We start from the raw sequence: 13,123 nt of genomic DNA, 5'->3' as shown, positions 1-13,123 counted from the left end.
TGCTATGTTTTTGTGCTAAATTTTATAATTCTCTGCCTCGTATCAAAACTTGCCTGCCTGTAACAAATGGCAAACATTATAGCCTAATGAGTTCTTCCCTTGCTGGGATCATCCTCTGACCACCTCCTTCCTTCCCTTCCTGCTTTCTATTTTCACACTACATACAATATAATAATCATTCAAAGGTTTCACAATACTCACGCTCAATAAACTTTGCACATTCTACAGTGAAAAAGAAATAAAACTTGTTAGGCTTTCATGTTGTTTGCGCCCCTTATATTCTGCAACACTTGACACAGCACAGCTGTTTATTCTGAAGAACCATCAGTCCACAGTCCACTATATGAAAGTGTCCTTTGAGAGAATATGTGGCCAAAGTCCAGTTTAAGAATACAGGGCGTAGCAGATTATATCTAAAATATAATCGTTCAAAATTCCTGCCTTTGGAAAGGCAAGGCATTTTAGCTCTGTGAATTCTTCCCTGGCTGTGGTTATATTGTGACAGAGAGTAACTTTTCCATTCTTCCTCATCTCCACTTTCCCACTAAAAAGAAAACAAAAAAATCTCAATACTCACTGCCAAGGCTCCATTCGCATCAGCACGCTAAATTGAAAAGCAGATTGAACTGATTAGCAAATGGTATGGGAGATCCAGTCACAGATAGGAGACGTAACACATAGTTGGGTCAATACATATCAAGTACTAACAAGAATTCTTTCAAAGCGTTAATTCTATCATGCAACAGCAAGCTATAACTCAGCTTTGGAACACATTTTTAAAAGAAAAGCCTGACTAGCTTTTCAGATATCTTTTACATGAAAAACTTTTTAAAGAAATTCCTAAAGTAACTGCTATTATAGTTTGAGGTCTTGTTTATTCTGCTATATTTTACTCCAAGAAGGCCCATTTATCCTAAATAGAACCCCATAAGGTGGAGATATATGTACAATATATATATATATATTGCCCAAAACAAAGATATATAGACGGAGCCTAGGCTGTAGGGATTTAGAAAGGCATTTTGAGACCCTGGATGGACCTAGAATTGCATTTTGCAGGGGGAGGTTCAAACAAAACAGACCATATAGGTAATACACAAAGACTTCAAAATACTCACTTCCAGTGTTGAATGCACCTGAGGATCCTAAATTGAAAAGCAAATGGAATTACTTGGGCTTTTATGTACGCTTAACACTATGTCAGGTGCCCACCTATACAGAGGAAAGTCATCTACTTTGAAGGGTTGTCAGCTATTTAAAAGTGCTCTCTATATGAAGGGAGATTAATCAAAATCCAGATACATATGAAACACTGCTTGGGGAGATCTACAATGAGACGCCCCAGCTTTCATTTCTTTAATGGTAGCAATGAATGTAGGGGGGCAGCAAATGATATTCAAATGCTCTTCACAAATGCCTACTGTTGGTATTAAAGGGTTAAGAAGCTCTAATCAGGACGCTCTAATCACTGAGCAGCTGGAGGTCGTTAGGCTTCCAGGAATGTGAGTTTGTATAAATAGTCAACTCACTCGTGTGTTTGCCTCTCCCCCTTCCCCCTTCCTTTTTCTTTTGGGGCGTGTTTGCTGAAATGTGTGATTCTTCACCAGGGTTTTTTGTTTTGTGTAAATAAACCTTCTATTTGAGTTCCAAACCGCTTGCTCCAAGATTCCGTTTTTGAAAAGATGCTGACTCTCCAGCCCTTCTTGAGCCGCTGTGCGAAATGCTCTGCTGTAATGGGACATTGTGGCATCGGAAGCGCACTGGACATATGATTAGCATTAAACTAATTAAAGTTTAATGGGACACCTACCTTTAAAAAAGGGCAATCTGTTTGTTCTTCCCTGAGTCGGATTCTATTTTTTTTTGGGGGGGGGAGACCTACTCTTTTCTTCCCCGCCTTCCTCCCACTTTCCCATTATGGACTACGTAGACAAAACAATGGTTCACAATGCAAACATTCACTTTCACAACAGCACGCTAAAAGGAAATAAATGGAACTTTCTCACTACAAACCATAGACTAACCATAGAAAACTTTCACAATACTCACTTTCAACAATTGATCTACAACCTACAGAGAAAAGCAAATTGAACATATTAGGCTTTCATGTTCTTTGCACGACATATATTTTGCAATACTTGACAGAGGACAATTGTTTATTCTGAAGAACCATCAGCACACAGTCCACTGTGTAAAAGTGTCCTCTGTTTGAGAGAATGTTTAGCCAAAAGTCCAGGATTTTAGCCCATTTCCCTCCTTGAATCATTACATACATTCTGGAAAAGAGGGCTGGCAAATAATATTAGTTGCCAGCCAAATGGCAAACATTATCGCCTAATGAGTTCTTCCATGGTTTGGGTCTCCACTGAGTCACAGAAGAGTTCCTCCTTCCTTCTCTCTCTTCCTCCCATTTTACTGCAACAAACCGTATCGTAAACACACTAAGCTTTCGCAATACTCACTTGCAGCTTGTCTGACAGACCAAGGCTCTAAATAGAAAAGCAAATTGAATTTATTAGATATTAGTGTCTGGCCAAAGTTCAGTATTTAAGGATACAGAAATGTAAAAAATGAGACCTGCGGGGGGGGGGGCAGCAGATTATATCTGAATGCCTAAAAGAAATCATTGCTTTAGGAAAGGGCAAGCATTTTAGCTCTGTGAATTCTTCCCACCATGAGGTTATATATTGTAACAGAGAATAACTTTTCCTCTCCCCACCCCGAACTCCCTTCCACTTTCCCACTACAAATCATATAGGAAACCCGCTCAAGAATCACAATACATTCATGGCTGCATTCACATCAAGACCCTAAACTGAAAAGCAAATCGAACTGATTAGCAAATGGTGGGAGATCCAGTCCCAGGTATGCCACCTAACACATAGTTTCATCCTCAAGCAGGAATTCTACCATTTCATGTGGCAAAGAACAAAATATAAAGGCAACCAACGGAAACTGATTCAGTCTCATGTGTTGCACAGCTGCCTTCATTTTAGCCAACTTCCTTTCGTGAATAATTCCGTATCTTCCCAAAAGGAGGGTCCTTCTCTAACAGTCAGGCTGATACATTTGGTGTGGAATTCAGTCTCCTATTCATTAAGGTTAGAAGAGTAGACTGTCCAACTTGAAAAGACAAAGTCATAGTGGAGATGGGGCATACATGGAAAATGTGGAAATAATTTTATGAACTTGCTTGGAAGTTCTGCTATACTAGTTGCCAGCCTGCTCCTGCTTGCAGACCTTTCCTAAAAGCCTTTATATTAAAAAACAACAACCGAAAATTCTTATTTCCAGTAGAACAATTTTCTGAACAGAAGATGATACCAAGGAGATCCGCTGCCCAAGACAAAGATATGGAGACTGAGCCCAGGCTGTGAGAGTGCAGAACTAAGGCAGTTTTAGACCCTGGATGGGTCTGGCAAATAACATTAGTTGCCAACCAAATGGCAAGCCTTACAGCCTAACGAGTTCTTCCATGCCTTGGATCATCAGAAGAGTTCCTCCTTCCTTCCCTTTCTTTCTCCCATTTTACTACTACAAACCATATAGCAATCACACAAAGGTTTCACAATACTCACTTGCAACGTCTTTTGCAAATCAAGGTTCTAAACAGAAAAGGAAATTGAATTTATTAGACATTCATGTCTGGCCAAGGTCCAGGATTTAAGGAAACAGAAGTGTAAAAAAGGAGACCTGCAAGGGGCAGCAGATTATATCTGAATGCTTAAAAAATAAATTCCTGGCTTTGGAAATGGCAAACATTTTAGCTCTGTGAATTCTTCCCTAGATGAAGTTATATATTGTGACAGAGAATAACTTTTCCTTTCCTCCCCATCTCCTTTCCACTTTCCTGCTATAAATCTTATAGGATACACACTCAAGAATCACAATACATTCATGGCTGCATTCACATCAAGACCCTAAACTGAAAAGCAAATTGAACTGATTAGCAAATGGTATGGTGGGAGATCCAGTCCCAGGTGTGCCACCTAACACACAGTGAACTCCTCAAGCAGGAATTCTACCGTTTTATGTGCCAAAGATCAGAATATAAAGGCAAAGCAACAGAAACTGATCCAGTCTCACATGTTTGCCAATTTCCTTTGTATGACCTTTCTTGGAAATTCCTCCTTCCTTCCCTCTCTTCCTCTCATATTAATACTACAGACCATATAGTAATCACACAAATGTTTCACAATATATTCACCGTTTCTCCAAGTTTCTAAATAGAAAAGCAAATTTAATTTATTAGAAAAGTTAATTGGACACCTTATAATTTGTGCTATTTTACAGAGGACAATTGTCTTTTCTGAAGAGCCATGAGTTCACAGAACTCTATGGAAAGGTATCCTGGCCAAAGTCCAGTTTAAGGATACAGAAATTGGAGAAGGGAGACTTGCAGTGGCCTCCTGTTTTGTTTCTCTTTCTAGTTCTTGCCCATGTTGAGGATCATATCATAGCATGAAAGGATGCTATATGAATATTTGATGTTTCAAAGCCTACAGTGGAAAATGGCATGGTGGGAGATATAGACAATGAAATGGCACATGGCACATAGTTTCATCCTCAGGCAGGGATTCCCTCTTTTCCTGAGGGAAAGATCAGAATAAATAAGCAAATGGATCTAAAGGCAGTCTCACATGTCTTCATTTTAGCCAATCTCCTTTCCTGGGTAATTCCATACCTTCCTGAAAGGAAGGTCCCTCTCAAGTAACCATTCTGATAGATTTGGTGTGGACTTCACTCTCCTTTTCCATTAAGGTTAGAAAAGCAGATGAAGGAGAGCTGACTGTCCAACGTGCAAATACAAAGTATTAGTGGAGATGGGGCATAACATGGAAAATTTGAAAGTGCTTTCATGAAACTGCCTGGAGGTTCAGCTATACTAGTGTCAGGGAACTGCCATCAGAGGCACGGGAGAAGGAGAGGGTCTCTGATGCTGCAGGGGAAGGTCCAAGCGCTAGAGGGAGACTCAGCCGGGAAGAAGGGGAAGAGAATGAGTGTAACACCAGGGATCCAGGAGAGCAACGGGACAGGGAGGTGCAGGGGCTCCAGGACTCTTTGTTGGAAGTTAGTGAGGAGAGCCCAAGCACCCTGCTGCCCACGCCCACCCTGCGCAGGAGACTCCCGCACAGTGAGAGGCGGAAACGATTGGGCGTCAAAAAACTCTTATGTTGGCAACGCTTTAAGAAACGCCCACAGACAGATTCTACGAGTGACTAAGGGCAGCCACGCTGAGATGGGCTGTGCAGTCCGGAGGGTTTAACCAGGCAATCTAATGCTCAAACGGAGCAGGATTACGCACGAGTAACTCCCAACCTATTATAACTAATTACCAGCCAGGTCCTCCTTACAGACCTTTCCTTTAAAAAACACCTTTATTAAAAACCCACAATTCTTATTTCCAGTACAACAATTTTCTGAAGAGAAGAGGATGCCTTTGCCCTAGGCGATCAGCTGCCCGCCAAAAGGATATGAAATTAGAGCCCAGGATGTGGGGGTTCAATAAAGCAATTTATATTCCTGGGTGGGCCTAAAATTTAATTTATTAGTCTTTACTCAACAGCTAAATCATTCATCACTGAAGTGCCTGAAATAGGAGACTTCAGCATTCAAAATACAGTGGTGCCCCGCAAGACGAATGCCTCGCAAGACGGAAAACTCGCTAGACAAAAGAGTTTTCCGTTTTGGAGGTGCTTCGCTAGATGAATTTCCTATGGGCTTGCTTCGCAAGACGAAAATGTCTTGCGAGTTCCTGCGGGTATTTTTACCGTTCCCCCCCTTTTTCTAAGCCGCTAAGCCGCTTATCAGCTGATCTGATCAGCAGATAAGCCGCTAAAAGCCATTAATAGCACTAATCCGCTAATCTGTCAATGGGCTTGCTTCGCAAGACGAAAAAAACGCTAGACGAAGAGAATCACAGAACGGATTCTTTTCGTCTTGCGAGGCACCACTGTAGGAGACTTCAGCATTCAAAAAGCAGAATTTTACCATATTTTCATAAACTGCGTAATAAGATCCAAAGAGATACCAGAACCTCTAAGAAAAATGTGATCAAACTTGTTGCTTTTGCACCAAACTTTTCAATATATTCTTTCTGGAAATATAGACTGAATCTAACACACAAACAAGGATCGAACAGTACTCTGAAGAGAAGAGATAACTCAACCAAACAACCGTTCCTTCTGTAGCAAACTGATTAGAACTGGAGAACAGATTGTCATATATATACTTGCCTGGCTGGCATCATACTTTGAGGCAGAAAAGTACTCGCTCTCTCCCTCCCTCCCAGTTTCCCACTCCAGAGCATACAATAAATAAACAAAAGTTCCACAATACTCACATCCACTAAACCAGACACACCAAGACTCTAAATGGAACAACAAAATGAACTGATTAGCAAATGGCATCGTGGGGGCTCCAGTCACAAGTATGCCACACAACATAGTCTTATCCTCAGTCAGAGATTTTCCCACTTCATGAGGGAAAATGAGAGTTTACAAGCAAACCATAGGAAACTGATTTACTCTCACGTGCCGTACAGCTGCCGTCATTTTAGCCAATTTTATTTCCTGAGTTATTCCATACTTGCCTGAACCTCTAAGAAAAAATGTGATCAAACTTGTTGCTTTTGCACAAACTTTTCAATTTATTATTTCTGGAAATGTAGACTGAATCTAACGCACACAGGGATCGAACACTACTATGAAGAGAAGAGAAAACTCAGCCAAACAACCGTTCCTTCTATAGTAAACTGATTAGAACTGGAGAACAGACTGTTCGTCGTTCTCTTCCCTGGCAGTGATATCATAGTTTGTGGCAGAAAAGCCCTCCCTCCCAGTTTCCCACTCCAGATCATACAATAAGTACACAAAAGGACCATAATACTCATGTCCACTACATCAGACAAACCAAGATTCTAAATTGAACAACAAATTGAACTGATTAGCAAACTGCATGATGAGAACTTCAGCCACCACGTAACACAGTTTTATCTTCAGGCAGGGATTCTCCCACTTCATGTGGGAAAATGACAATTTACAGGCAAACTAAAGAATTTACAGGCAAACTAGGGTTAGAAGAGCAGATAAAGAAGAGCAGACCGTCCAACGTGCAAAGACTAAGTAATAGTGGAAAATGTGTAAAACAACAACAACAAAAAGTAACTTATGTAAAATTTGAAAATATTTTCATGGAATTGCTTGGACATTCTGCTATACTAGTTGCCAGCAAATAGGATAATATAAGTTATTGATGAGGCTAAGTTTTATAATTCCTTGGTTTGGAATTCAAACTTCATTGAGTAATAATGCCTGCCTTTCACAAATGGAAAACATTATAGCGTAGTGAATTTCACCCCCAGTGAGATCATCCTATGAGCAACAGAAGACCTTCTCCCTCCCACTACAAATCTTAGGGTATGAAGATTTCTCAATACTCACGCTAGTTGCTCCACCCAGAAGCTAAATTGAAAAGGAAATTCAACTTGTTAGTCTGTCGTGTTCTCTTAACTGCTTAACATGTGGAGATGTCATGTAACACATATTTAGGTCCTAAGGCAAGGATTCCCCTATTCATCAAGGAAACATCAGAAGAGAAAGCAGAAGCGATCTGAACTGATTCAGTCTCATGTGCATCACAGCTGCCTCCATATTAGTCATTTTTCTTTACAGAGCAATTCCATAACAAAGGAGAGGAGGCCGACCAAATTGCAAAGAGAAGGAAATAGTGGAGGTGGGGCATAATGCGGAAAATCTGAAAACCCTTTTTAGAAAAACCATTGGGGTGTTCATTTGGCTATACTATTTGCCAGCCAGATCCTGCTCCCATATGTTTCCTAAGGAACCTTCTGGATTTTCACTTCCACTACAACAATGTTCTGAACAGAAGGAAAAGTGGATGCCAAGAAGATCAGCTCCCCCAAGCAAATACAGAGAGAAAGAGTTCAGGCCCTGTACTGAGTGGTCTTATTTGGGGTGGAGCACACAGGAAGACACGTGAATATCCATCACCAACTGTGGTGTGCTTGGTGAGCATGCATGAGAGGGTCTTCTTGGTGGCTGTGCTCAGGTTATGGAACTCAGTCATGGAAGAGTTCCATCTCTTGGGCATCAGCTAAACACAACAAAGTTTAAGTGTACATTTCACTACTAGATAAGTGATATTTCTCCCATGTCTGTCATTGCTGGCAGTTTGCATGGGTGTTGCTTTGTATGCTTTCTTGGTTTCAATGACTACTCTTCTTACATTACATCTTAGCCATCCTGAGGCACCTATTTTAGGATGGATCCCAAGTGCTTCAGTTAGATGTGGTTCACAGTTGCCATCACACAGGGGGTGGCCAAATATGTCCCTTCTGGTTTCTCTCAGATCCTCATTTTCCCATCCTGAAGATCTGTTCTCCACATTTCCCCAATTTGTGATTTTTTTTTTAAGCCCTCAAGAAAATCCTTTTGCATTTTGGTGCATTTTCCCCTAATATAGAAGACTTATATGCACTTTTGCCTAATGTTCAAATTCTTGCAAATAATCTGTAACGTAATGCACATTTTGTATGTGAATTTAACTAATAAATGCATTTTAATGCAATTTTTACCGTGCCCCATGCATTCTTGTACACACTGCTTGCCTGCAGAGCCGCACTGCAACATTCAGAGAATGTTGAATTCAGAAGCGCTGATATGTTCTAGTTAGTACAGCATTTTGTTTCAGAAAGTGAGAAGTAGGAAAGTGGGCTTTAAAATGATAGCTGAATCTAACTTCTCCCTCATCTCTACAGCAGACTGGATTTTTTTCTTCCCCTTGGCTTTCTTCATCATTTCCTGAAGGGCCCCTCCCCAAAATTTAGGGCTAACACATTCGGTGAAATGTCTACCATCATTTGCCAAAAGGCTTAGGACAGAAGGTAAAGGAGAGGATACCAGACAGACCAACCCACAGGGAGAAAAATATAGCAGAGGGACATAACATGGAAAAGGTCTCTTTTAGGAAATAACTAGATGTTTTCCAGCCTACATCAAAGATATTTTTTTAAAATTGTGATTTCAGTTCCAGTATAAAAATTTCCCAAAGAGAAGGACAGGAGCCCCCGGCCCCCCAAAAAACACCTCCCCAAAGAACAGTATAATGAAGGATCCCAGAACAAATTGTACCCACACCTGGGCTATTTGATTTAGTTTCAGATCCCCAGAAGACATGAACCAGAATCAATCAGGATACGACCACATGAGTAAATGTTAAAAAATAAATAATTCTTTTTTTAAATTGAAAAGTCACAATGAGGATTGGATACTTACTGGAGATCTCTTCTTTCTCTGTCATTGTTTTACAAAGGGAAACAATAGGGTTTTTTTAGTTTTTTTCCTTTTTTGTTTTTCATATATTTTATCATCAAATATATTCAAAGAAAATACAGGAAAGATCAAATTGTTATTTATTTCTATTCACACCCCATTTCTGAGTATATTACAGGAGAAACACATTATACTTGTTTCTGTTCACATCTCTGTATCAGAAGTGACTCTCAACATACATGAGGGTTATGTTCCCGGGACAACGCATAAAGCCAAAATTTTGTATAATCAAAATACATTCTCCCTGCACCTCCAAATACTCTCCTAAGGTAGGGTTAACAAAGTTTCTACCCTCAAACGTCCGCTCCCTTATTTATTTACGTTTAGCCAAGTGAGTAAAGCTGAACGTGCATAAGTTAAGTTGTGAGTTACCAGTATGAGAAAGAAACTTGTGTTCCCATTGATGTGCACTTTGACCCCCGTGTACATTAAGATGCAACTGAAGTCCTCAATTCCCGCTAGAAATCCAGATTTCTCTCTGTCCTGGCTGTTCTGCAAGCTGCAGTTTCCGGAGGCAGCTCTACCTGCTCACATTGTGCTGAAAACTGTCTCATTGCTATCCGTAATATATGCATGGTTATCAATCTATCAAAAATAGGTATCAAATCGCATATTTTTTTACTTTTACGAATAGGCAGCATTTCCTCATATTTTCATATGCTACAGATTAAAAGCCAAAGAGACACCTGAAACTCTGAGGGAAACTGAGTAGCTCTGTTGCTTTAGTACCAAACTCTTCAAGATCTAATACACACCATGAATCCAACACTACTACAGAAAGAAGAGATAATTCAGCTGCAAAGGGTTCCTTGTATAGTAGGCTGCTTACAACAGAAGAATCGATTGCTTGTCATATTCTTCTCTGGCTGGGATCATATTCTGAGGCAGAAAAGAGCTTCCTCCTTGCCTCCCTCCCACTTTCTCAATATAGACTATATAATAAATACACAAAAGTTCCACAATACTCACGCCCAGTACTTTGGACAAATCAAGACCCTAAATTGAAAAACAAATTGAACTTATTAGGCTTTCAGGTGCCCTACTTTACAGATGACAGTCTTTGAAAGTAGATAACTGAAAACAGACAGTCTTCAATAAAAAATGTGTTCTCTTTTGATGGGATGCCTGGTCCAAGTCCAGATCTTTCCCAAAAATCCTTGTGTATTTTCCCTTCCGGGACAATAGTATTTTGACACTAAAAGAGGATGCCATGGGAATCAGTTTCCCAAAGCAAAAGGACAGGAACAGAATCCAATCTGTGGTTACACAGTAAGACAATTTGAGACCCTGGACTGACTGGTCTTATGGGGGCACTGGGGCAGGAAGACATCTGAATCTCAGGAGGAAACTCACTTTGATCTTCAGAAAAGGCCTGGCTCTGGGTTGCATCACTAACTGTGTTGTTGTTGGTGAGTGTGAAAGGAAGGGCCTTTTGGGTGGTTATGCCCAGTCTTTGTTTCAACGTACATTTCAGGAAGAGATAAATTACTATGTCTTCCAGGTTTCTCATTGCTGCTGTAGTTTGGGGGTTTTGTTTCATATGCTTCCTTTCCTTCACGGATTCTTGCCTTTATTACGGCTGTTAGCAATACTAAGGGACCTTTTCCAGGATGGATATGTGAGATATGAGCATTTTAATACAACTCAAATTACTTGGGGTTCAAGAGATAGAACACTAGGAGAATTCAGATACTCCAATTATTCGTGTGGCATTCACACCCTAATGCTCCCAAAAACTTTACACCAACAGCAAACCCAAGACTTGTCATATGAAGTGACAATATACAGTACAGTAGATCTGCAATTCCCATGGGCGTCATGTTTTGGGGTTTTACGTACAAAGGCAAAACCATGCAAAGTGAGGAAGGAACCATGGAACCATTCGCTCAAGGCCTGCTACTACCTTGCCAGACTCTGGGAAGGTTGTGCGAGCCTCTGGAAGGCTGTGGGAGGCTCCGGAGAGATATGAAGGGATGTCAATCCAAGTCCAGTTACATATTACACTATCTTGGAGACACCTACAATAAGACATCCCAGCTTTTATTTCCTTAATGTTAGCAATGAATGTAGGGAAGCAGCAAATGATAATCAAATGCTCTTCACAAATGCCTACCTTTAAAAAGGGGCAATCATATTAACTCTGTCTGTTCTTCCCTGGCTTGGATCATATTTTGAAAAAGAGAAGAACTAAATGGAAATAACAAGTTGAACTTGCTATGTTTTTGTGCTAAATTTTATAATTCTCTGCCTGGGTATCAAAACTTGCCTGCCTGTAACAAATGGCAAACATTATAGCCCAATGAGTTCTTCCCTTGCTGGGATCATCCTCTGACCACCTCCTTCCTTCCCTTTCCTGCTTTCCATTTTCACACTACATACAATATAATAATCATTCAAAGGTTTCACAATACTCACGCTCAATAAACTTTGCACATTCTACAGTGAAAAAGAAATAAAACTTGTTAGGCTTTCATGTTGTTTGCGCCCCTTATAATCTGCAACACTTGACACAGCACAGCTGTTTATTCTGAAGAACCATCAGTACACAGTCCACTATATGAAAGTGTCCTTTGAGAGAATATGTGGCCAAAGTCCAGTTTAAGAATACAGGGCGTAGCAGATTATATCTAAAATATAATCGTTCAAAATTCCTGCCTTTGGAAAGGCAAGGCATTTTAGCTCTGTGAATTCTTCCCTGGCTGAGGTTATATTGTGACAGAGAGTAACTTTTCCATTCTTCCTCATCTCCACTTTCCCACTAAAAAGAAAACAAAAAAATCTCAATACTCACTGCCAAGGCTCCATTCGCATCAGCACGCTAAATTGAAAAGCAGATTGAACTGATTAGCAAATGGTATGGGAGATCCAGTCACAGATATGACACGTAACACATAGTTGGGTCAATACATATCAAGTACTAACAAGAATTCTTTCAAAGCGTTAATTCTATCATGCAACAGCAAGCTATAACTCAGCTTTGGAACACATTTTTAAAAGAAAAGCCTGACTAGCTTTTCAGATATCTTTTACATGAAAAACTTTTTAAAGAAATTCCTAAAGTAACTGCTATTATAGTTTGAGGTCTTGTTTATTCTGTTATATTTTACACCAAGAAGACCCATTTATCCTAAATAGAACCCCATAAGGTGGAGATGTATGTACGAGATATATAGATATATATATATATATATATACACACACAGTATATATATGTGTGTGTGTGTGTGTGTGTGTGTGTGTGTGTGTGATCCCATTGAAATCCCAAGATGAAAGTTTGCAAGCAGCTCTTAGAAATATTAAATAAATACATTTTTGGAAATTTATAATCATAATAATTTTTAATCACTTTTTAAAATTTTGGAATTTGTAAATTAAATTAAACTCTAAAGTAAGTACATCATACAACATATCATATTAAAAACCATGGCGTTCTGAAGAGATTGGTGTTTTTAGTTTTGATATATCTTAATTCTGGGTTGAGCTTTTAAGGTGTTTGTGTAGTTTGGCAAGGCCAAAAAATAATAGTGAGGTTGGAGCATACAAGGAAAATCTGAAAATATTTTCATGATATTGCTTGGAAGTTCGGCTATACTGTTGCCAGCCAACTCCTGCTTGCAGAGCTTTCCTAAAAAGCCTCTCTTAAAAGCCGAGATTCTTCTTTTCAAGATAAAACTATTTTCTGAACAAAAGAGAAATCAGCTGCCCAAAACAAAGATATATAGACGGAGCCTAGGCTGCAGGGATTTAGAAAGGCATTTTTAGACCCTGGA

The 13,123-nt window shown here is 39.8% G+C and overlaps 1 protein-coding gene and 1 long non-coding RNA gene across 2 annotated transcripts in view; both read right to left on the bottom strand.

The window, feature by feature from the left end:
• LOC309537649 (uncharacterized protein) overlaps positions 1-13,123 on the bottom strand; it is a gene marked incomplete at both ends in the record, with an annotated part of 243,324 nt that overhangs the window by 215,974 nt on the left and 14,227 nt on the right. Inside the window, 6 exons of the mRNA XM_082232541.1 lie at positions 202-222; positions 578-604; positions 1,119-1,145; positions 2,050-2,070; positions 2,463-2,489; positions 3,579-3,605. Of these exons, the coding sequence (XP_082088667.1) occupies positions 202-222; positions 578-604; positions 1,119-1,145; positions 2,050-2,070; positions 2,463-2,489; positions 3,579-3,605 (150 nt within the window). The remainder of the gene's footprint in view (positions 1-201; positions 223-577; positions 605-1,118; positions 1,146-2,049; positions 2,071-2,462; positions 2,490-3,578; positions 3,606-13,123) is intronic.
• Positions 6,892-10,335, bottom strand: LOC309537374. Its single transcript, XR_014221840.1, has 4 exons — positions 10,323-10,335; positions 9,297-9,314; positions 7,443-7,463; positions 6,892-6,919 (listed from the first exon to the last, which is right to left on the bottom strand). It is a non-coding gene; the product is annotated as an uncharacterized lncRNA (long non-coding RNA).

The sequence above is a fragment of the Podarcis vaucheri genome, assembly GCF_965113315.1.
Source record: "Podarcis vaucheri genome assembly, chromosome: 7".
Taxonomy (NCBI): Eukaryota; Metazoa; Chordata; class Lepidosauria; order Squamata; family Lacertidae; genus Podarcis; species Podarcis vaucheri.
The sequence above is the reverse complement of the archived record's forward strand: the minus strand, read 5'-3'. Positions and strand labels throughout refer to the sequence as shown.